The sequence below is a fragment of the Cylas formicarius genome, unplaced genomic scaffold (assembly GCF_029955315.1).
Source record: "Cylas formicarius isolate icCylForm1 unplaced genomic scaffold, icCylForm1.1 PGA_scaffold_10__41_contigs__length_53128322, whole genome shotgun sequence".
In the NCBI taxonomy this organism is placed as follows: Eukaryota; Metazoa; Arthropoda; class Insecta; order Coleoptera; family Brentidae; genus Cylas; species Cylas formicarius.
The window spans coordinates 3,708,831-3,734,162 of NW_026844214.1; the positions used below are offsets into that span (position 1 = coordinate 3,708,831).

General features: G+C 33.7%; 1 protein-coding gene across 5 annotated transcripts in view; it reads left to right on the forward strand.

The window, feature by feature from the left end:
* LOC132696523 (inactive dipeptidyl peptidase 10) overlaps window positions 1-25,332 on the forward strand; it is a 227,673-nt gene that overhangs the window by 12,689 nt on the left and 189,652 nt on the right. For 2 of the 5 annotated variants that reach the window (XM_060661395.1, XM_060661430.1), the window contains exons 2-3: window positions 13,145-13,260; window positions 18,104-18,315. In XM_060661395.1, coding sequence (XP_060517378.1) covers window positions 18,286-18,315 — 30 coding nt within the window. In that variant the 5' untranslated portion in view covers window positions 13,145-13,260; window positions 18,104-18,285. Of the gene's footprint in view, window positions 1-13,144; window positions 13,286-18,103; window positions 18,316-25,332 lie in introns of all 5 variants that reach the window. The other 3 variants (XM_060661422.1, XM_060661404.1, XM_060661413.1) reach the window with 3 other exon arrangements.

Genomic DNA, 25,332 nt, shown 5'->3' on the forward strand with positions numbered 1-25,332 from the left:
AAAAAGTGGTACAAATTGTTCCAAGATGGCCGAGAAGACGTCGATGACGAACCTCGCTCTGGACGCCCCGGCACATCAACAACCGATGAAACCGTTAAAGAAGTGAAACAAATGGTGTTCAAAAATCGAATCACTATTAGAGAAGTGGCTGAAAACGTCGACATCTCTATTGGCAATGCAATTTTTTCCTAACTGCTTAATTTTAAACTATAGAACCGTCGAAGGACCACTTAAGAGATGTTAAACAACGTCAATGATGATGTTCATATGCTCAAAATAATCGTAAGTGGTGACGAATCATGGGTATATGGTTATGACGTCGAAACCAAAGCCCAATCGTACCAATGGAAGAACCCAGAATCGCCAAGACCGAAAACAGCACAAGGTCGTAGGGCAATAAAGAGTATAACCTTAAAGTTATGCTCCGCTGGCGAGAAAACAATTTATGGATTTTGCATCACGATAATACACCTGCTCACTCATCGTTGCTTGTTTAACTTTTTGGACAAAAATAAAACCGGAATCATCCCTCAGCCACCAAACTCAAGAAACCACGAAAGAAAGGAGGTTTGGAACGTCTGAGGCAGATAAAGAAAAAATAGCTGGAAGAACTCAAGGCCATACCAGAAAGTGCTTAGCAGAAATGCTCCGAGAATTGGAAAGAACATAGTGTAGTGGTTCCTTTTAGCGACTGTTAATCAATTTTTCAGTAACAGTGAAGTCGTTATAAACACTCCAAATAAATATAACCGATTGAGCTGTTTCAGATAAGTCGGTGGTCTCGTCTAATGCTACGAAAAGTTATTCAAAAGTTTGTGTTTATGAAAAAAAATCAATTTCATTTTTCTTTACCGGACACACTATACTCCAAACCTCTAACACTCAACATTATCATGTTGTATTATTTGTTTATTAAACAATTTATCAAATTTAACGTAAGCTTCCGACTTTTTTCTTTTCTTTATATCAGTGCGAGCAGCATCCGATCCTTATTTGTGTAATGCCTCTTGATATTAAGTTCTTTCATCATTGAAATTCATTACATAGCAAACAAATGGGCTTAATACTGTGCAAGATAAAAAAGAGTTCTTCTGGTCGTTTTTCTTGAAACTATCGAACTTCTGCATCTACTTTTCGTCTCTTTCCACCAGAAGCTAATTTCCTTTACTTTTCGTTCGATAAAAAAACATCAAACAAATCGAGAGCACTAGCAATTCGCTGGGATACCGCTTGTCGAAGTTACCTTACAACGAACCGGGGGTTGCCCACATGTGATTAAACGATATAATATTTCACGTTTAATGGCACATGGGTTTTTCAAATAACAAAAGAATTTTTATAATACCCCACATACAGCTTGATTTATTTCATTCCAATATCTTCCCGCTCTAATGGACAATGTAACGGAACTGCCACAATAAGGCCGAAACTTCTTATTTGCGAAAGCACTATACACGAGTTTTGAGCAAAATATGAGAACATTTTCGATTTTGATGAACTATTCGCGTATACAGTGAAAACTCCCTATAGCCAAACCCTTTATAACGTAAAACTATGCATTAGGAAGAGAATTTGTTGTACTATTAGGTCTCCATACAAAGCTATATGTTAATCCACTCTATATACCGAAAGAAAAAAGGGCACATCAGGTAATAAAGTAAGGAATGTAGGCCGACTTAAATTAATAGTCTCTTACCTTCTCAGAATTCCTTTCCCTAATTATCTAATTACCGAGAACCTGGTCGTACTAAGTGTTTTTCTCGTAATAAGCGATTATGTTAATGCCTTTATCGGTATGTATAAAAGCACACCATTGCTTCAATCAGTTCTAATTTGCCTTAGTGAATACGGCGAGCATGGCGAGCAAGCGAAAAATTTTACCTCTAGATGATAACGTTGCTTTAATTCTGGAGAGAGAACGGGGAGAAAAGAAAAGGGATGTGGACGTCGATACGTACTTACACCGTCGACTGAATCCACGATTTGGAAGTGCAGGCTGAAGTGGCAGGCAGTTCTAGTAAAAAACTAAGCAACAGCAACGTCTGAAAAATGTACCACTCTCCGGACCTATCGTAAAACTAAAAGCAGAAAAGTTTGCTGAACAGCTTGGCATTATCGATTTCAAGGCTTCGGAAGGATGGTTGGTGAAGTTCAAACAGAGACATGGTACAAATTATGGACGATATTTGAGAACATTTTTTATTGATGAATTATTCGGATATATTTCGCTGTTGTAATACTACTAACCAAACCCCTTATAACTAATAGGACGCTCAGACCTGCAGTTTTAGAACAATTAACGACATTGTTACCTATTTAATTTGGGCTGAAATTGTTGCGTTTTGTGCACAAATTTTTGAAAGGAAATTTGAAGTCCAATCACTCTCCAGCTCGAAACCACTATTCGACCTTATAAATACGTATTCGGTAATTGGGTTACCTGCCTTTGAAAATTTGTGAAACCGAAAGCATAATTCCGGCCAATTAAGCTGAAAGCCGCCCCACGTTTAGAGGGGCCCGAAGGGGTGGGCATTAAATTGTTCCCCGGAGTTTCCCATTCCAACGACACGCCGAATAAACTGCAGTGACACTCTTGGTGACACCGGCAAATGTGTACGTGTATGTAGAGGGTGGTCACAACTGGGGTGATTTAACACGAAAAGCCTATTTCTGAACTAGATAGGGAAGATCGACTTTCATGTCAAGAGCTCGATTTTTGGTTTAATGGTTAAAACCGCCTGGCGATATGTTCACTACCAACCGAGATATAGGGCATTTTCCAATTTTGGGCCCTTTTGAGAATTTCCCATAACTTTTTTATTTATGAAAATTTTAGATTCGGATAAAAACATTATTATTGCATTTTTTAAGGCAAACGCAGATCTTTTCTCCACTTCTCCGTTTTATCATCATCGACATAGTTGGCTATGGTCTCAGAAAAAATGCCCTTGCCGAGCCCTTTTCACCCATATAGATTCGTTGGTATATGTCATGAAAAAAGGCGGAAATATAGGGCACTCTTTGTTTATGTATTAGAATGCCGTGCTCAAGTTTAAAAAGATGCCGCCTAGAAACCTTTAAAATAATTTAATAAAAACTGGAATTATAAAAAAGTAAAATAAATTTAAATAACTTAAGTAAAAAACACGAAACCTATGAACCATTTAATATTTAAATTTTAATTTTATTTGTAATATTTAATTTCAATATTTTTTATTATTTAAAAAAATATATAGTTACTTTAACCTAATATACAAAATACAATAAATATTAGAATACAAAATAATAAAATTTAATCTTTTACATTGATTATATTGAAAAATTTTAACGTGATGTAGCGCCTGCTTCAATACTTTATTCTCTATTCACTAACTCTATAAGATTGTTGTACAAAAACGCTTCCCGAGTGCCTTCCTCTAACACTGCTTTGGTTTTGAAAATTCTAATGGGGTCTTTTAATCTTCCCCCTATGAAAATTTAGAGGAGTTAGATCACACGATCTCGCAGGCCACAGAATGGGCACTCTAGTTCCAATCCGTTATTGTCCAAACTCTTCATTTGAATGTTCACTTACAATCTAGGTATTAAAATTACAGAAAAAGGGCAACAAACTCCATAACGGAATGCAGCGACCTATAAACACGATTCGTACAATAAATTTAATATTATGAGGCAATAAAATTAGAACAGCAAAGCAATGCCATCGTTAAACTGATATTGACATATGGGACTGAGTGCTGGAAAAAAGAAGAAAAAGGAAGTAGAAGTAGTTAAAATGCCTTTTTAATAAGAGCACAATGTAAACAGAACATGGACTATGACTATGAGCCAACAAGCAGAAGAAGAAGAAGAAAAGACAAAATTATGGGCGATAAAAAAAGTTGACTGGCAGATTGGAGAAAATAGAGGTAGAAGAACAGAATGCGTAGGAAGATTTTGGAACCTCGCTTTAACTAGAAAAAGTATATTATTCCTTGAGGAAAGTAATTTTTTTTTTCTGAATTAACACTTTAAAGTAATGTATTTGATATCAGCAACTTGATGTACATGTAAAGGAAGTATGTCGATTGGAATAAAGATTGAGGCTTTTGGACGAAACAGCCAATGAATATTATATTGCTCTTAGGATTAGGACATACATCTTAATAATTCGAAGATACTGATAAACTAATACCAAGGATTTGGTGAATTCTTGTGGTATTTTAGTTAATATATCAGTCACAATAAAGTCAACAAAATTGTAACTTTCTTATAGGCTAGTGCAGTGGAATTAAACTCTCAGACTAAAGAGACATTGTATAACAGGAATTAAAAAGATACTTACCATTGAGGTTTGTCATTACTAATAAGTTACATTAACTTCTTCAGGTCATTTTACGGAGTGGTCAATCACTCGGCAAAAATTATTGGCTGCACCATTTAAATAACTATTATATAAATAAAAAAAACAAAAACCCATAGATGTGAAAATTTATATAAAAAGCTATATTTATATTCTTTCACTTAAAAATTTCCTTTAATACGACTTTCTAGAATCGAGTTTACCTGGGTTCTCGCTGAAGGTTATCACGTATCTATTCTATGGTCCTTGATAAGGATAGTTTTAATTAGTATTTGAACTTTGAAAGGAGTTTCTACTAATTTTACGTGATTCTCTGTTTTATGATTGCCAAAAAATTTTGTACTACTTCAACACATGGACACCAAGCGTTAAATACAGTCTCGTGAATCTTTAACAAGTGTCCTTATTTGAGAACTATCAAATATACCTTCATTTAGTTTCTTCGTGCCAATCCCAATAAATTTAAATGACAAATACCTAAACAATTTCCACTTTGATTTGAAGCCTGCACAAATCGCTTCATCAGCCCCAGCTTGATTGACGTGCAAGTAAGACAAGGATATTTTAGATGGCCATTTTCTTCGTATTTTTTCTTAAAGCTTGTTTTGAATGTAATTTTTAGCAGGAAATAGATATTATGAATTAACTATTTGCATTGAATAAATATCTATCTGAAAAACTAACGGAACATTAAAAACGTTTAAAATCAGGTCTTGAATTTCCGGCACCAAAGTTTTGTTTTCGTTTTATTACCTAGTGTAATACATTCAAACGTTGCTTTATAACTTTGTAATTTTTTATAATTATGCTTTGTTCGAATCTAATCCTACTGAAACACGCTTGTATTAGGAATTTTTCGCAAAAGTCTAGCAAAATAACGAACCTGACTTTGACGTCTAGGTGATTATCTATTCAAAGGTCTGATACAAATTCTATACAAAGTTTAAAACCAATTACGGGACGACAATGAATTTAATCAATTTCAAATTACAGTAAATTCGAGGAACCTAAAATAAGAGCTTTACGGAGTCGTCCGCCCGAGAGTTGCCTTACAAGGTGGCTCAGAAGGAGATAAGGTGTAAATGGGATTATTTCGGGCTTATTGGCCTTCAAGTTCGTTATGGCGATCGAATTGGATCAGTTACGGTGATATAAACGCAATCTCTTTGCTTATCCTATCGGAAGAAACGGGATTTCTTTGTTTTTAGATCTATTTGTCACAAATTTTTTAAACACCGTGTCTTTAAACGCAATTAAAGTTGTGTTATGGTTGTAGAAAAACGCAACAAGTGTTTTTAGATTAAGCCTTGACCATAAAATGGCGGATATTTGTTATAACATTATTTCACGAGTAAAGTAAGAAATTTACTGTTAGTAATACAATTTTGACTATCACCAAATCAACGTATTTCACACCTGCGCAATCTCTTAGCTATTACGATTCAACTTTTTCGCAGATGAAAAAGTGGGGCGCCTTGTGGAGACGAAGCTTCAAAGAAAAATTCAGATTGTTATAATAAATTGGGTACGAATTGTTATTCAGGACTATTTAGAATCAAACTATATTAATTTCTATTATCTTTTAGTACAGGGTGTTCGAAATATCGCTCCCCGCATAAGGCTGTAAATCAATGTAAAATGTGTGTTCAGGGTTTGATTTTGATTTTTTTTTTGTTAAATAAATCTGTCAAAAATGCACCAAAGTCTTATGTCTGAGAAGGGCCATTAGTGATTTCTTTAAGAATAATGGATTAACAAATTTTTATTCAGAACTACCTAAAACCTAATTATAGTAACTTTGATAATGTTTTTTGTTGGTACAGTTTTTTGAAGCGGAAAATTGGGAAATACTTTTAGGAACCTTTTCAAATCCAGGATTCGTATTGAGGATCACCTAAAGCGACCAATGATCAAAGTTATATAATGATTATTTTGTGTGTGATTTTAAGATTTACAATATAATACAAATATAATTATAAAAACACATGGTCTTCGGGATTTGAGTCAAACTGACTTTGAGTTCTCAATGTCTTCATGAATTGGTAGTTGTTGATCTGCAGCTCTGTTTCTATAATGCGGTACTAGGGCTTCTGGTCTTTTGAGATGGTGTAGGGCCATATGAAAGCATCCTGTAATGTTTGCTGTTGCTCCCACACCACAAAGCTACTGGACAACATTATTTCTTGTACAGACTTTGGCTGAGTTGTTATTAAAGTGTTGCTGGAAGAATAACATTCTGTCCAGAATGATCCCAAGATATTTAAGAGTAGTATTGTGTCTAAACTGTCTGCCATTAAAATATAGTTGTACGTCCTGAATAGTATTGGTCAAAATCAAACCGTAGACAAAGATTTAACATGAGTGTACAGTTCTTAAGGGGGATACGCTGTACATTACTGTATTTTTGGAAAAGCTGTGTCTTTAATTAAAAGGTAAAATAATAATATATAATAAATATATAATAAAAAAAACAAATATAATAAAAAAAACAAAATGAGAAAGGAGATGGCTCTAATAAGCTAGGTGAGTGATACCATTTTGCTTATAAATGTATTCGTTAAATTTTGTTTATACAGGAGTGAATTTTGTTGTGTTCTGTTTTATTAATAAGTGAGAGTTTGATCTAGTTTTTGGATATATAATAATAATAATAATAATAATAATAATAATAATAAAGCAAAAAAATACATTTTATAAAAAATTTAGACATACATTGATACCATTGCAGGAACGCTGGCTATTCATACACTAAACCTATTACCCGACTTAAAAGAAATATCAAGGAAACTGAATTAACGTATCATGTGCATTTATAGTCTTAAACCTTTTAAATTCATTGTGTAGATTGGTAGAATAGTGAGGTGGAGGAATTACGGCTCCTTTAATTTTAATATTGACATTATGTACGTCATGCACATTGAACCAGTTTTTTGAACTAGAGTGTGACTAACATGTTGAAATTTGCGAATGCCATATATCAAGACTAGACAAGAATTTTGTAGCTCTTGTATTCTGTACTTATCATGGGCTGTCATGCAGGGATCATAGACAATATCACAATATGTCATTTGAGATAAGACTAATGAATCGCAAAGTAACGATTTCAGATGTCAACACAAAATATGTGTTGTTAACATGTAGCGAAAATCAGAGCTCTGAATCAATCAGAACCCTTTTTTTTTATTTCATCATTACAATGTATTGTTTCAGCTTCTATATTTAATACATTATTGTAATTTGTAATCATTGTATTCCGTCGGTTTTTCTTCCAAAAACTATTGCCCTAGTTTTGTCAGCATTGAGGTTGAGACGATGATTTTTAGAAAATATTGTGAGCTCATAAAGGTCGTTTCAACGCAAAAACAGCCTGGTCAGCTTAGCATCTGCATAAAAGTGACGCAGACATGATAAAGGCGTTTGAGAATAAATAGAGAATAACCGAGGTCCCAAAATAGAACATTGAGGAACTCCAGAGGATATATCTAGAGAACTTGATATTCTGTTCTCGGCTGATAAGATCATTTTTAATTGCAATTACACTCACACCAATGTAGTTCAAAATCGACAAAAGCAATTTGCAGTTGTTCCAGCACTTAAAAATACCATTAGTGATTGCTTTTCGGAGATTACATTGATTTTTTTTAAGTAGCTAACATTTCAATTAGTTTTTCTAATGTTTTTTATTTTTTAAATTTTATAGATAGAAGTTTAAATTATGCCAGCGAAAATGGTAGAAAAAACTTAAAGCTTAATAAAATTTTCAAATATTTTAATTTCTTCCACAAAGGTAACCAAAATTTAAACAAATCATTTCAACAGGGCTTAAAATGAAAGAAGATTATATGTTCCAGACAAGAAGGAGTGTAATATGTACTTTTCTTCTTCTTTTTCCTCTGTACTGTACACACTTGGTCAATGTACAATTATTTCTTGTTTTCCGAAAGCGCTTATTAGTAGTAAAGTTTTTTCACGTTTATTTTCACATTTGGTAGGTAATAAAACTAATAATTGCATAATAAATCCCGCGTCAAACAAGAGAAAAAAAATGTCCGTATAACTTGTTGAATTCCTTTTAGCTTCGGCAAAATGGCGAATAAAAACTGCAGACCATACATAAATCACGTCGGCTTTATTCCGTCACCTTAATGGCCCATTTCTGTTTTATTTTTCTGCAAATAAGACGCGATGCTGTTCTGAATAGGATCACGTTGAATGTGAGATTAAATTGGGCTAGAGAAACATTGGGTCGGGAACAGGCGGGATCCGGAATTCCTTTTCCAATATTCGATGTAGGCGCCTCCTGGAATAACGGCTTTTGTTTGCTTTATTAGTGAATCGCTCTTAAGTAGTTTTTGTTTAGTTTTTCCGTCAAAACAGAACACTTGGTTGGACTAGTTCGCTCAGATTTGGTTTTTGCTTTGCTAATGTTAATAGAACAACCCATACAGCTAATTGAAAGACAAATGCATAGCTACGTTGATAAAACAGGCTTTTCGTAAGCAACATCAAAAAATGTTGGGAACGGACATTTCATATACGCCTACGCGTACAATAGGTGCGCCAAAAAGATGGCGAACCATGGCGCAACGCTATTACTAATTTTTAAACACGTGAGCTTGGAAATAATTGTTTATACCATGTTGTTGATAAATCTGAATTGCTGACGCTTCGCCAATCATCTGTCACTCCTCGCGACTCCAAAATTACTCGCTTCTACCGACTCCCTAAGATTCACAAGCTAGGATTACCATTTCGTCCTAGTGTCAGCACCACTGGTTCTCCAAGATATTCTCCGGTAAAATATCTAGCGTCTATGTTGAAATGAAATTCTCAACCTCTGCAAAGGACCTGGGTATTATATTATATTCGAGGTTTATTTTTGAGATGCACATAGAAAATATTTTTCAAAAGTCTTGGATTTATTTTGCAGGTAATATATATATTAATAATAAATAATAAAAAATATTCAATAATACTTTAGTGTATTTATATGCTATGAAATTCCATTTAACACAAAAAATAAGAACTAAAATTCAGATTCCCACGAAATTTTATATATTCACATGACAATTCTTACGACAACACCTTGTCTTTTTCAAATGTAATATTTTCAAACTACCTGCTACTATATATACCGAAAAATGACAATAAAACCTTAATTAATGTTGCTGTGAGAATTTAAGTTTAATAATAGAGAGGTATTTAAATCTAACTGATCGTTAAGCAATACATTTGAACGTCTTATTTTGTTAATCTCCATGGCTTCCAATAAATTTAATTTTCTAGTTTTTGTGGCTGTATGTAAAATATCAAAATTATCGTCAAGGATGTGTTTTTTTGTGTTTAAGTGTGTAGCATAATTAGAATCTATCTTTTTTAGGGCAAGATCCGCATTTCAACCTGTAGACACCCGATTTGTGAGATTTTGGACATTTCGTTTTATTGTTTTTTAAAAATTTCCCTATTTTTCACTGGGTTCTCCTATGTATGTAATTGTGTTACATTTTTCGTGTTCTGTATTAGGCTTCGGGCAAATAGAGTTTACTGTTGTCTGGATTTGTTTTTTATTTATCATTTTATCGATAACGGATGGAATGTAGCCATGCAGAGTAACAAAATGAGACATTGAAATGTATTGCTTAACGACCGATTAGATTTCTATACCTCTCCGATGTTAAACTTAAATTCTCACAACATTAATTAAGGTTTTATGGTCATTTTTCGGTATATGTAGTAGCAGGTAGTTTGTAACTATTACATTTGATAAAGACAGGGTGTTGTCGAAACAATTGTCATGTGAATATATATATATATATATATATATATATATATATATATATATATATATATATATATATATATATATATATATATATATATATATATATATATATATATATATATATATATATATATATATATATATATATATATATATATATATATATATATATATATATATATATATATATATATATATATATATATATATATATATATATATATATATATATATATATATATATATATATATAATTTCGTGAAAATCTGAACTTTTAGTTGTTATTTATTGTGCATAACGTGAGTTTGTAACTGCTATAAATTATAGATTTAATAGACAGAGACATTTTTTTAGTTATAGCGAAAACCGTCATTTCTATTACATGCAGTCAAGAATCGTAGAACAAATTGTGATTTCTTATTTCTTAAACGTTGGAAACAAATCGATTGATTCTCCTTTCGTTTTGGAAAAAATATGCTTTCACATTCTTCGAAACAGGAAAACGTTCGCTGTATCTCTTGTAAAAAATAATTTGACAATTTAAAGTAGTCCACTGACAAAGTATCTTTGTGATATTTTGTGTTTTCCTTCTATTGGCAGCTGCGTCTGTCTGTAGGAAAGTTTTTTTTATAAATAAATACATAAATAAACAAAAATCCTGTACAGAGAAAACTCATAGTACTTAATTCACACCATGACAGTAGATCCAAACGATCTTCTGTTTTGTTTCGATGTAGAGATCCTTTTTTACGAAAACCAATATCAAACCCATCCCAATTGAAAAATGCTTATTTGGAGTATATTTTCCTTTTATCTGTCAAAATTGTAAAGAGAAATAATAAACAAAATATCAGTAACAGTTATGGGTTCTCTCCCAAACATCGTGATGGAAGCTCTTGACTGTCTAAAACCAAATTTATGTAGGCGCTACGTTGATTATACTTTTATTTGGTCTTATGGGCACACATCCCTCCAAGATTTTTTTAAGCATTCAAACTCTACATACCATGCGTTTACAACTGAGTTAGAAAGTAAAAAAAAAAGACTCAAAAGTTATAAAAGCATAAAATACATAGGAGGGCCTAGCAAGAAAATTTGGAAACCCATATTTAAATTTAACCTCGAGATTGCTTTTAAAACTGAAAACACCGTAGCGAAATTTTCAAGTTGAAATGTCTAACGTGCCCCAAACTATAAAACAAAAACATTTAAGAAAGGCATTGACGAACATAAAAGAGCCTACTAAAATAATAGTTCGAATTCTAATTCATGTAAATTCAGTGTGCAGATGATTTTGATATTTTGCATAATTAATCAAAAAGAAAAAAAAACTAAATTTGTTGAAAGCCATAAAGACTTACAAAATAAGATATTTCAATCTATTACGTAATGACAAATTGAGGCGGTATTCCATTGGTAAATTAATAAATAACTGTGAAAATCTGAATATTTTTTTCTAATTTAATTGTGGAATAAAATAAATATAAAACAGATGTCATAAACCAATAAATAACTGTGAAAATCTGGACATTTCTTTTCCAATTTAATTGTGGAATAAAATAGATATAATACAGCTGTCATAAACCGATAAATAACTGTGAACATCTGAATATTTTTTTCGAATTTAATGTGGAATGACATAATTATAAAACAGGTGTCGTAAAACAATAAATAACTCTAAAAATCTGAATACTTTTTTTCTAGTTTAATGGTGGAATAAACTACATATACAACAGCTCTCATAAACTAATAATAAACTGTGAAAATCTGAAGATTTTTTTGTTCAGATTTAATTATGAATAAGACAAATATACAACAGCTGTCATAAACCAATCAGTATCCGTGAAAATCTGAACATTTTCTGTTCTAACTTAATTGTGGAACGAAATAAATACACAACAGCTGCCATAAACCAATAAATAACTGAGAAAATCTGAATACATTTTTCGAATTTAATTTTGGAATAAAATAAATATAAAACAGGTGTCACAAACCAATAAATAACTGTGAAATTCTGAACATTTTTTAAAATTTAATTGTGGAATAAAATAGATATAAAACAGCTGCCATAAACCAATAAATAACTGAGAAAATCTGAATACTTTTTTCGAATTTAATTTTGGAATAAAATAAATATAAAACAGGTGTCACAAACCAATAAATAACTGTGAAATTCTGAACATTTTTTTAAATTTAATTGTGGAATAAAATAGATATAAAACAGCTGCCATAAACCAATAAATAACTCTGAAAATCTGAATACTTCTTTTCCAGTTTAATTGTGGAATTAAATAAATATAAAAAGCTGTCATAAACCAATAAATCGCTGTGAAAATCTGAACATTTTTTTCTAATTTAATTGTGGAATAAAATAAATATAAAACAGCTGTCATAAACCAATACATAACTCTGAAAATCTTAACACTTTTTTTCTAATTTAACTGTGGAATAAAATACATATACAATAGCTCTTATAAACTAATTAAAAACTGTGAAAATTTGAAGTTTTTTTTGTTCATATTTAATTATGAATAAGATAAATATACAACAACTGTCATGAACCAATACGTATCTGTGAAAATCTGAACATTTTTTGTTCTAATAAATAAATATACAGCAGTTGTCATAAACTAATAAATAACTGTGAAAATCTGAATATTTTCTGTTCTAGTTTAATTGTGGAACGAAATAAATACACAACAACTGTCACAAACCAATAAATAACTGTGAAAAATCTGAAAAATGTTTGTCCTAATTTAATTGTGGAGTAAAAGATTTGTCATAAACCAACAAAAAAACTGTGAACATTTATGTATGTTTTGTTCTAATTTAAATGACTGTGAAAATCTGAGCGTTTTTTGTTCTAATTTTATCGTGAAATAAAATTAATGTACAATTTTTGGTTGTACCTTCGTGGCGCCTCCAGTACATTTCCGAGCTTTTGTTTCTAGAGATAACAAATTGTCAAATCGTAAAAATACGCTAACGCAATATCGACTGAAACGAATTCTTTGTTACAGGGTAGCCCGAGGATATGCGGCGATCGTTCAACCCCTAACGCGACGGCAGGGTTGCCGAATCTGCCGACTGCTTCGTCATCGCTATCGAAAAATGAAACTGCCATCAAATCGAGAATGTAAATAGGCGACGAGTAAATGTTGGTAGGGGAATACGTGAACTCCGAAACTGGGTCATAAACTGATACATGTTGCGAGATAAATGTCAATATTTTTACCGACGGTCCATTAATAATACCGTCGGAGATGACTCCCTGTTGAATAAGCGGTTTAACTCGCGTTTTACGGACCCCCGAACAGCAACTAAATACGCTGCCATGTTGAGCATAACAAAGACGGATTTTGCTTAGAACATTATGTTATAGTCGATCCCTCATGAACCTCCCAATGTGCGCATTCAAAATATTGTTAGCATTTGCGTTGAATAATATTATTTCATTCAGATAATTTCGACAAATAAAAGACAAGGCTCAAGCGTATCTGTTTGTCCTCATAAAAACAGAAGACGTATCACAAAATTAATGTATGGTTCAACCTTAAATTTTCATATTCCTTAAGTACTTATATACAGAAAGAAAAAAGTCCTAAAGCTACTTGTCTAACAAAACTAACAGCTAAAAGCCATGGAATACGGCAGGTCGTTATATAGTTAAGCCAAGTCGTAAGTGACTTCCTTAAATCAATCTTAGATTTAAATTGTCCACGTCGGTCCTAAAGGCTATTTTCTCTGAGTAGTGTCTGTTGTCAAGAGTACCAATGCTATTTCCCTAGCTTTTTTGGAAGTCAAGTTAAGCAAACAGATTGAAGGCATAAAAGGAATACATGGACAACATTTTCTGGTTCATGTCTATTACATACAGAACAATTTTCCTGATAACATATTTAAAGTTATTATGATTATAGGTTAAGTAGAGAGAGAGAGAAAGAGAGAGAGAGAGAGAATTTATGAGTTTTTCCTTGCCCTGTTGCGAAAAGCGCCCATACCCAACATGGTTAAATTATATAGAGAGAAAAGTAGGCCTCAAGCTACCTCTCTAACAAAAATAACAACTAAAAATTCAAGTTAGGAACAACTCCCCATCTTTCAGCTTGTGGTTTTCATACATAACTTCACATCGGTCCTAAAGGCTATTTTCTCTGATATTCGGGTTTTAATGATTTTGAAATAGAGACAGTAGCGTCTGTTGTCAAGAGTACCAATGCTATTTCCCTAGCTTTTTTGGAAGTCAAGTTAAGCAAACAGATCGAAGGCATAAAAGGAATACATGGACAACATTTTCTGGTTCATGTCTATTACATACAGAACAATTTCCTTGATAACTTATTTTAAGTTATTATGGTTATAGGTTAAGTAGAGAGAGAGAGAGAGAGAGAGAGAATTTGTGAGTTTTTCCCTGTTGCGAAAAGCGCCCATAGCCAACATCACTGTGGTTAAATTATACAGAAAGAAAAATAGTCATCAAGCTACCTCTCTAACAAAAATAACAGCTAAAAATTCAAGCTAGAAACAACCCCGTACTTTCAGCTTGTAGCCTTTCACTAAGGATGCTGTAGATGAACCTCAGATAGCATTGTTGAAACAACCCCGTACTTCAGCTTGTTGTCTTCCACTACGGATGCTGTAGATGAACCTCAGACAGCATTTTCGAATTTCCTCAATATTTTGCGTAGAGTTAGCTGTGTGTTGCCAAAAATCAATGGTATTTGGGTGTTTTGCAGGTTTAATTAAGGAAAAAAGATCTGAAGTTCGGAATATTCGTGATATCGCGGGTTCGGACACAATCAGACGATAGAAGGCATAAAAGGAATATATGGACAAGAGTTTCCGGTTCATGTCTATTACAAACAGAGCAATTTTCTTGATAATACATTCAAAAGTTATTATGATTATAGATTAAGAAGAGAGAGAGAGAACTTGTGAGTTTATCCTCTTTCTGTTGCGAAAAGGACCCATCACAGTGGTTAAATTAAATAAAAAGAAAAATGGTCCTCAAGCTGCTACCTCTCTAAAAAAAATAACAGCTAAAAATTCAAGTTAGAAACAAGCATGCATCTTTCCAGCTTGTGGTTTTCCTACGCAACTTCACAGTGGTTACATAATACAGAAAGAAAAATAGTCTTCAAGTCCTCTAACAAAAATAAAAGCTAAAAATTCAAGTTAGAAACAACGCCGTACTTCAGTACTACAATTTTCTCAATACGTTGCGCAGAGTTAGCTGTGTTCTGCCAACAATCAATGGTATTTGGGTGTTTTGCACGTTTAATTAAGAAAAAAGATCTGAAAGTCATTCATATTGGAGACATAAAAAGAACACGAGGACAAACGTGGTTCATATTTATTACATACAGAGCAATTTTGTTGAGAATTTATTATGATTATGAGTTTTTGCTTGCTTTGTTGCACAACAGAGTTCAAAACGCCAAGAGAATAAGAGCGTTTTTTTTTACATTTCCAATTAGAAAATGCCTTGAGCTTTTAGACGACCAATAGCCCTGTGTGCATAAGTAGGGCTGTGTTTTTCAAAACGAGGTTTTGCGCTTAAAAGTAAGTAAGTAATTTTTTGCTGAATGAGAAAAGGAAATGATGCTCTCCGTTATCTTGATAGATAAAAGTTATAGTTTTCGCGACAGTGTACTACTTCTTCGCAAAACCAAAGATGCCGTTAACAAAATTTTCATACCCCTTTCAGTTTTTAAGGTTGAAAATATTGGATTTTCTCGTACCTTAACTATTAGCTAACTAGTCATCGAAAATGTGAGAACTTAAATAATGTTTTTTAAGAAACACCTGCCATATTTAGTATAAAAATTACCTATTTCTTTTCGAGTTAATTAAATTTGTTTCTGTGGACAAATGGGACTTGCTGCGAGTTTGTGCCGTTTTGGGTTACAAATAAAACTTTAACGATGTTATTACCTATAGTTATTGGGTAAAGCCATTAACACAAAAATTATTTTTGCTATAAACTCCTGGCGTCTCAAATGGAATTTTATCTTTAAAAGATCGAAGATGTTGAGAGCTTTTTGGACAAGTGGTAAATGTGCTTTTGACGTTATGCTTCTTTAGAACTTTTGATATGTGGTCAGTGATATTTTGAATTTAAGGAAGGACCACGGTGGCAAGTGTAGGATTGCTTTCGTCCTCATTGCTATGGGAAAGTTGTGGTGAAGCGTATTTTTTGATGGAACTCTTAATATCTTCAGGTGGAAAGGTGTTTTAATTCTGGATTCAGTGACTCGGGCTGAGATAGTTTCACGGCTCTGTAAACAAGAGAGTTGATAACCGATGATTTTTGGGCCGGATGGTGATGTGACCATGCATTAAGGTGTGCGTAGGTTTTCTGTAAAAACATTGACCCAATGTTAGATCTCATTTTCTATTGATAAGAATATCTAAGAATGAAAGGATATTATCAGTTTCCAACTCAATGGTAAAACGTATATTGGGATATATAGAGTTTAAATGTCTAAGGAAATCTACTAGGGTTTCTTGACCATAAGGCCAAACAACAAAATTATCATCATATCATCGACGTTTCTTCTCAAAGGCTTCCACAAATATTTTCGCTATGACTGATGATAATGGAGAACCCATAGCTGTTCACGACGTTTGATCAAAAATTTGACCGTTATAAGAAAAATTTGTTACAGACAAGCATTTTTCGATTATGTTGAGAAGGTTTCGTTCCAGAGTCTCGGATTTTAATATATTTCAAACGATGTTGAGAGTTTCAGGAATAGGAACTTTGATAAGGGGAGATTCTAAGTCGAAACTAACTACTTGTGTACCTAATGTAATACTTTTTAATTGTTCAATAAAGTGACAGGAATTAAGTACGAAACTGTCAGTTTTCCCTTTAAGGGGTTTTAATAAGGAAGCTAGATATTTTGCTAGAGAATATGTTGGAGAACCAATGGTGCTGATAATAGGTCGAAGGGGTAATCCTGGTTTGTGGATCTTTGAGAGTCCGTAGAGACGAGGAATTTTAGAGTCATGGGGAAATACAGATTTTTTGACGGAGTCTGATAGAGAAGAACCTGAACCTTAATAACAGAGTTAAGGTTGCGATCCATAGATGACGTAGGACGATATGATCCGTCTGTAAGAATACCTTGAATCTTTTCCTGATATTCATTTCTGTCCATGATCACCGTTGCATTTCCTTTACCTGTTTTTAGGATTATCATGTCTGGACTTGATTTTAAAGATTTTAGGGCAATGCGTTCAGGGGTAAGGATTTTTGCAGTTTCAAATCGAATTTCATCAGCTGTTTGTTTAGGATAGACTTGAAATTTCAAATTATTTCCTCTTTTGGGATAATATGTGGGGCAAAGATGAAGCTGGAACCATTTGAAAGAATTCATTTTTCCGTTTCCGAAAGTTGGTGCGATGATACATTTATTACTGTGCTTGGCAGTTTCGATTGTTTTCCTAGTGTTGACGTTAGTTTTTCATATTTCTGAATGTGATTTTGGATAGTAGATTAACGAAGATTTAAAGCTTTGTAATGAACAACCTAACAATCTTAACTGCGGCTCAGGTCTCTACCTGTCACCAATATGGGAATCAGTCATCCGAAACGGTGTTTATGCCCATTTAGCTCCGCCCTCTTCAAACAATAGGTACAGAGTAAAATTCGAGCGAGTTTCATATAAGCTCCGAAGAAGCCAACAGCTCAGCAAAAACCGACGCAAAAGAAACCCAGAAGTTTTACAGTAGCCGGTGGAAGTTTCTTTGAAAAAAATCAGACTATACCTGCTTGATGTGCCGATTTGGGAATGGTCCGGTATAATTATTAGCGAAACAGCTGCACGAGTTCATTCATAAAGATCTTGTTGGTATAAAATGAGCATTAAAAATGAATTCACACGAAATACGATGATTGGTTAGTTGCGTTTTCCCTTCCCGGAATCGGAGTTCGCTTAACTCGGCATCCGCGCCCCTAAACAACATTTACTTAGCGCCTAAATATCCTCAAATGAGCGATTCGGAGAACTCCCGAATTACAATCTAACCCCGCAATAATCGTCAGGCGATTTATGTTAAACTTCAGTGTCGCGAACTCGCTGCTAGCGTCCCGCTTTGTCCGGAGAAGATTTATTGAATAGCCAGGGAATAGTGACGGCTGTATACCGAAGACACAATGGCTGACCACGACCCATTCGACGACGAGGTAAGGATACTGTGACACTTGCTTATTTTATAGAGATTGATGAGCCAAATTAAGCGTCCTCCTGTTGGGGCAAAAACGCTAATTGTTGTTCAGCGTTCGGAGAACTTACCGTTGGTTATTGTGGTGTTAAAATCTAGTTTGGTCCTTTATAAAATATCGCTCGTATTTTTTCTTCTTCGTTCTTCTTCATTCCTACAGCTCTTATTTAATTACAAGCAGTGTTGTCAAGCCAATTAAATTAGATCAAATAATGTTCAGATTTTCAAAGTTTTTAATGATTTATGACAGTTGTTTCGGCAACACCGGGCCTTTATCAAGTACATCGTAAATCATTAAAAACTGTAAAAGTCTGAACATTTTTTGTTCTAAATTAATTGTGTTAAAAATGGAGTTTTATCAAGTAAAACCACCTCAGTCCAATTCTTGAAAGAAGTTGAAAATGATTTCCTGGCTATTTATTTTAAATTATAACCACGATGCCGAATATATACTCAAAACATTTGGTTCTTCAACAAGTACTTACACAATGGAGTATATCCCAAATTTGTGAAACTGCTGCTATAAATCATTAAAAACTGTAAAAATCTGAACATCTTTTGTTGTAATTTAATTGTGTTAAATTGATTTCCATCAAGTAAAACCACCTCAGTCCAACTAGTGAAAGAAGCTGACAATGAGTTCGTGGCTATATGTTATTTTAAACTATTACTACGATGCCGAATATATATACAAAACATCTGGTTTTGTAACCAGTGTTTACACAACAGAGTATCTCCCAAATTTGTGAAGCTAAAAACCAACAACAATGGTCCAGCTGCAACAAAGGCTCAACTCCAAGGTCGGACAAAATGGTGTTGTCGAAACAGCTGCTATAAATCATTAAGAACTGTAAAAATCTCAACATTTTTTGTGCTAATTTAATTGCGTTAAATTGATTTTCACCAAGTAAAACCACCTCAGTCCAATTCTTCAAAGAAGCTGACAATGATTTCCTGGCAATTTGTAATTTTATAATATTATTAGGATTCCAAATATATACTCAAAATATCTGGTTCTGCAACAAGTGCTTACACAACCGAGCCTATCCCAAATTTGTGAAACTAAATACCAACAGCAAAGTTCCCACTACAAGAAAAAGTCGGACAAAATAGTTGAAAGAAGCACGAAGGCATCAATACAAGAAAAGAGATATACATTGGATTTATGGCGAAGGCACGGTTTTGCCGAAACAGCTGTCATAAATCATTAAGAACTGTAAAAATCTGAACATTATTTGTTCTAATTTAATGGTGTTAAATGGATTTTCATTAAGCAAAAACTACCTCCGTCCAAGTGTTGTTAAGTATTTGCATATAGTAAAAGAAAATATTTGAAATACATTACTGTATTTGAATACGAATTGAAATACACTTTTTTGTGTTTTCAATGTCATTTAAATACAAATATCCCTAAAATTTCAAATACTTGTAACTGAAACAATTACGGAGAAACCGTACACAAAGAGACAGGTATGAGATTTTACCGTTTCTTCCATTACCTACAGCTGGTTTTTCAAAATTTTGAGCAGTGTATTATAGGTCTCATGTCGTTGTCATGCAAACTTCATTATTTTCATGTTACTAATACTGTCAATGTCAAATGATATGTGTTACATATCGTAGATCCTTATGTATGGATGCGAAACATGGACTTAATAAGGAATTGGTCGATAAGATCGAAGCATTTGGAAGCATAGCGGAGAATGCTTCAAATATCCTGGACCATGAGAATGGGAGACCACAGGCTACTTCTGAATATTATCAAGCAATGAAAAATTGAATACCTAGGCTAGATAATTAAAGGACCTCGATAGGACTTTCTTCGACTTATCCTTAACGAAAAAATAGAAGAGTAAGAGGCTTTCATGACAAGGAAACCCGAGACAATGGACAGACCTTAACGCAGATAAGTAACTCCATGTAGTGAACATGACACTTGTACAAGAAGTAGGCTTATTTTTGTTCTAAGTTATCAAGCGCAAGGACAGCAGTTCCAGACCCAAAAAATGTTAAATCAAAATGTACAGATGAGACAATCATCTTCTCAACCCTGGATTTGTCGATAGTTACAAATATTTCTGGACGGATTTCGTCCAGAGGAATAAGAGTGACATTGCGGAGTGAAGAAAGATTTGTTGGTCAAACTTATGCCGAAATATTGCAAAAGGTTATGGCGGGCAGGATGGAACAGATTTACCCGAAAGACATTTTCCACAAAGACAACTGCCCTGTCCACGCTGTTACACTGTTCATATCGTTACACGATGACTCCAAAATTCCAACATTAAAACTTTGCCGTGGCCAAGTAACAGTCCAAAAATCAACCCAACCGAAACCATATTGCCGATAATGGCCGTGTCGAAGAAACTTTATGACTCGAGGAGCTATGCCAAGGTATTCAGGAGCAATTATCCATTGATGAAACTCCTCTTATAACCAAGATTCGATTGATGCGGTTAGAGATGTAATAATATATATCCCTTATAACACCAAATTCCTTCCAAGTATTTCCTCTTGTCCTGTGTATGTTAAAATGTTAAGCAAACAACAGAACGATCTGAGGTAGAGAAACTAAGAAAAAATCAGTTGAATAGCAAAACAATTCAAATTTAAGACCGTATAAGGACAAAGTCAGAAACATCGGAGTTACGAGAATTGAATGTGGAGGGTCACATTGTGGGGTGAAATCTACAAGAATGATGGAACATGTATGGACCAAAGAACACAACATGAAATGGCCCAACGCTCGGGTTGTCTGTAAGTAACCGCACTGAAAAAAAAGCGCAAGTTTAAGGGAGCTTAGAATTAAAATTAGTCTGCACCTGGTTCCTTCCAGAAACGTTGTGTATACAACAAAGGGCATTGGACGTTGAAAACATTTCTAAGTATTTCTATTTAGTTACTGTCCCAATTAATTTGTACTAGATTACTTTAAAAGTATTTGCATGTATTTAAAGACTTCTAAAAATATATTTTTAATAACTCTGTTTTATCAATAAGATTTAACTATAGTCACAATTATATATCAAAATAAATAAGAACTAAAAGTTCAGATTTTCACGAAATTATATATTTTTACATGACAATTGTTTGAACAACTACCAGGTAACTTCGAACACAGTGTTCCTATACCCTTACAGTCGGATGTACTAATGTTTTCGGAGCGCGAGCATTGAAGATGCCAAGTGAGATTTTGGCGAAACGTCTGCAGGATTCCAGTCGGATGCAGGATTTGCAGGATTCCAGTCGGAGTTCAACGAGCGAACGGATGATATCCCGGAGTATAGTGTCATCACATTTTTCCATCCGTGAATCAATACGTGAGAATATATATATATATATATATATATATATATATATATATATATATATATATATCGAAAAATGACCATAAAACCTTAATTAATGTTGTGAGAATTTAAGTTCAATAAAGGAGAGTTATTTAAATCTAATTGATCGTTAAACAATACATTTGAATGTCTCATTTTGTTTCTACTTTTTGTGGCTGTATGTAAAATATCAAAATTGTCCACAAAAATGTGTTTTTCTGTGTTTAAGTGTGTAGCATAATTAGAATCTAGACTATTGTTTTTAAACGCTCTTTTATGTTTGTTAATGCGTTTCTTGAAGGATTTACCTGTTTGTTCAATATAAATTTTAGGACAAGATCCACATTTCAACCTGTAGACACCTGATTTTTGAGATTTTGGGCATTTCGTTTTATTGTCTTTAAAAATTTTCCTATTGTGTTGTTAGTTCTGAAAGCTATTTTTAAACCACATTTTGACAATTATTTTGAAACTTTTCCACTAGGTTCTCCTATGTATGTAATTGTTTTAAATTGTTTGTCTTCTGTATTAGATTTCGGAAAAATAGAGTTTAGTGTTGTCTGGATTTTTTTTATTCATAATATTATTTGTAATGGACGGATTGTAGCCGTTGTTCAGTGCAATTTGTTTAATGATATTAAGTTTTTTGTTGTAATCTTCTGTTGAGAGTGGCGTATTAAGAAGTCTGTGCATAAAAGAGTGAAATGCAGCCATTTTGTGTGTATAAGGTGATTTGAGATGTTATGTATGACTGTGTTCGTGTGTGAAGGTTTTGATATAAATTGAAAAATCTAATTTGCTTTGCGCTTTTGTTATAGTGATGGTAGTAAAAGTAATGGTAATAGTCATGTAACTTTTAGTTCTTATTTATTTTGATAAATGGATGTTCATCAAGTAAACAACAATTATATATTATAAATTTGTATGTATATTTGGGCCCTCGGCAACTCTAATAAAAAAACAAGAGAGTGGGAGTAGAAGGATCACTAATGACAGATATCGAACGAAAGCAACTAGAGGTCATGTTCGATGAATGGGCGATTCCAAGTTGCCTAAGATTATGCGATGGATAACACCAAACCGCAAGGAACGAGGAAGACTGAGAAAAACTTGGAAGGAGGGAGTCTCAAGGGCAATGAGCTCAAGTGACTTGAGGTTCAATGCGATGATAGAGGATTATGAAAGTTAGGCATTGGACAACGTCAAAAGGCAACTTTGGCCTCTGAAACACCCTTACACCGCCTTCAATTCGATTCAGCTGTTCTTCCCAATTTACGTTTATTCTTCTGTTTTTTAGTTTTGGTTAGGTTTGTTTGGTTATGTTTTGACAAAGGTATAAAAATAGACTTTCTTAGGTGAGGGTGGTAAGTTATTAACATAAAAAATGAGTTTGCGGGAAAATACTTCTCGTCACACAAATAGCAAATAAAACCCCATCGATAATAGTAGCGCGGACGTAGGCGACAAATTATTTTTAGCTCCGCCTTGACCGAATTGTTTAGAGCGGACACATTCGAATAAATAATCATATTGACGTTACGCCTAATGGTTTTTCGTGGCCGTCGGTTTTATCGGATGAAAACGCTATTAAGTTGGAGACAAGACTCGTAAAAAAGCCACCGAATTCGCTCACTGGATTACTTTTAATGTCTCGGGATGTATATTGGGACGAAGTTAAGTATAGACGTCCCGACGGCGTTATCAACGCGACAGGAACTGCAAACGACTGCAATAGCGAAAATGTGCAGTCTATTAGAAAATTGTTTCGGAGGTTGGGGTAGAACAGTGCGAAAGTGATAAGTAACAGTTAGTAAGAAGTCTCTGATCAGTTGGTTAAGTTCAGTAGATGAAGTACATGGGATATTGAAAACTCTTACGGAAACAACGTTGCTTAAATGGAAGAAAAGTAGGTCATGTAAATACCCTTGCGTAGATACTGGGTGAAAAAGGAAAATGTAAATTTTTGAAAAACCACAATATTTTCCTTATTATAGGAGTTGAAACGTTCAAATTCTTAGGATAAGGGTAAAAGGTTATAGCGATGCTAAAAGTGGCGTCAAAAAATATTATTCCTACTACGTTGCGTACAGCCGAAGTCATATTCAATTTCAGCATTTTCAAAATCAAAATTTTAAAACACATTTAAATAATAAGTGAACAAGAAAGAACTCAATAAAATTGAAAACGGAGGATCGAGAAAAGAAGTCGTTAAAATTTTCAATATAAACCTTCTTCTTTAATGCCCAAAAGGGAGAAAATACACAGAATTTGATAATAAAATTAAGAGTAAGTGTTCAAATAATCCTCCGTTTGGTTGCATGCATGACATACGTCTTCTCAACACTGCTTCACAGGACTGTCTTAACATTTGCAGAGTGCTACAGCTTCTGTTAATTCTCCAACAGACCTACTATATACTTGACTTTTGAGGTGGCCCCATACAAAGAAAACAAGGGGTGTTATATCTGGAAATCTCGCCGGCCATCTGCCTGGTTCCAGGTTGCCTAGCCACCTGCTGGGAAATTCTTCATTTAAAAAGTTCGTAGTAATCTTTGCATTAGGTGGCGGTGCGCCGACCTGTTGGAAAGACATTTTTTGCCGAGCTAGTGGAAGGCTCATAACATGATTTGTTACGTTTGTTTGTACAAGGTTTAAATATCTCTCAGAACTTAATTTATCATTGAAAAAATGTGGTCCAATTTTGTGGGCATCCAAAGTACCAAACCAAACGTTAAATCCCCACCTCACTTGATACCAACTTTACAAGTTCGATATGGGTTTACATCTGTCCAAAATAAGAGTCCAATACTAATAAATCGGCACTGATCCGAGCAAACGACTTTTAAGGAGAAGTTTAGAATTCCACTATTTTTCTCAATAAACCATTGATACATTCTTTTAACAGTGTCGCCATCCTGAAGTCCCTGGCATGCCGTTCACCACAAGGAGGTTCTGACGCTTTAAAATACTATTTTCTGTTAAATCTGACGTAAAGATGTACGAAGCGTCTCAACAACATTTTGCCAAACCCAATTTTTATGTGGAGGTTTGTTCCTTTTACCATATCAAAACTCGTTTCTACGACAGAGAATAAAAATAAAACACTCGAATATATCACACTTCTTAACTATTCGGATACAATTGACTGACAGTTAACAATAATTACGAATCACCTGGGATACGCTGGCATGGCCAACTTGATGGAAAATGAACCCAGCGATATCAAAGGCTACTCTCCCAAAATCCTATTTATCTTGAACAAACAAATGGCTAACACATGGTTGAAAAACATTTTTAAAGAAGAATTTGAAAATGTTGAAATTCAATATGGCGCCGATAGGAAAGCCAAAAGTTGACTTTGGGCGTACGTAACTTATTGGGCCAAAATTTTTTTTGACGCCATTTTTAATATCGTCGCATTTTGTTACCCATATCCTTTCAGCTCCTATAATAAGTGGTTTTTCGAAAATGAAGATTTTCCTTTTTCACATTTCCATTTTCATCTATTGCAGTGTCCAATATCTCCATGTACATCATCTTATACTGGACACCCAGCAAAGGGTTTCCCATTGTGGCAATTCATTAGAAGTTGTTACAAGAGATTTTCTAGATGAATTTTCTCTAGTTTTTAGAGTTTATTGAGTTGAGGT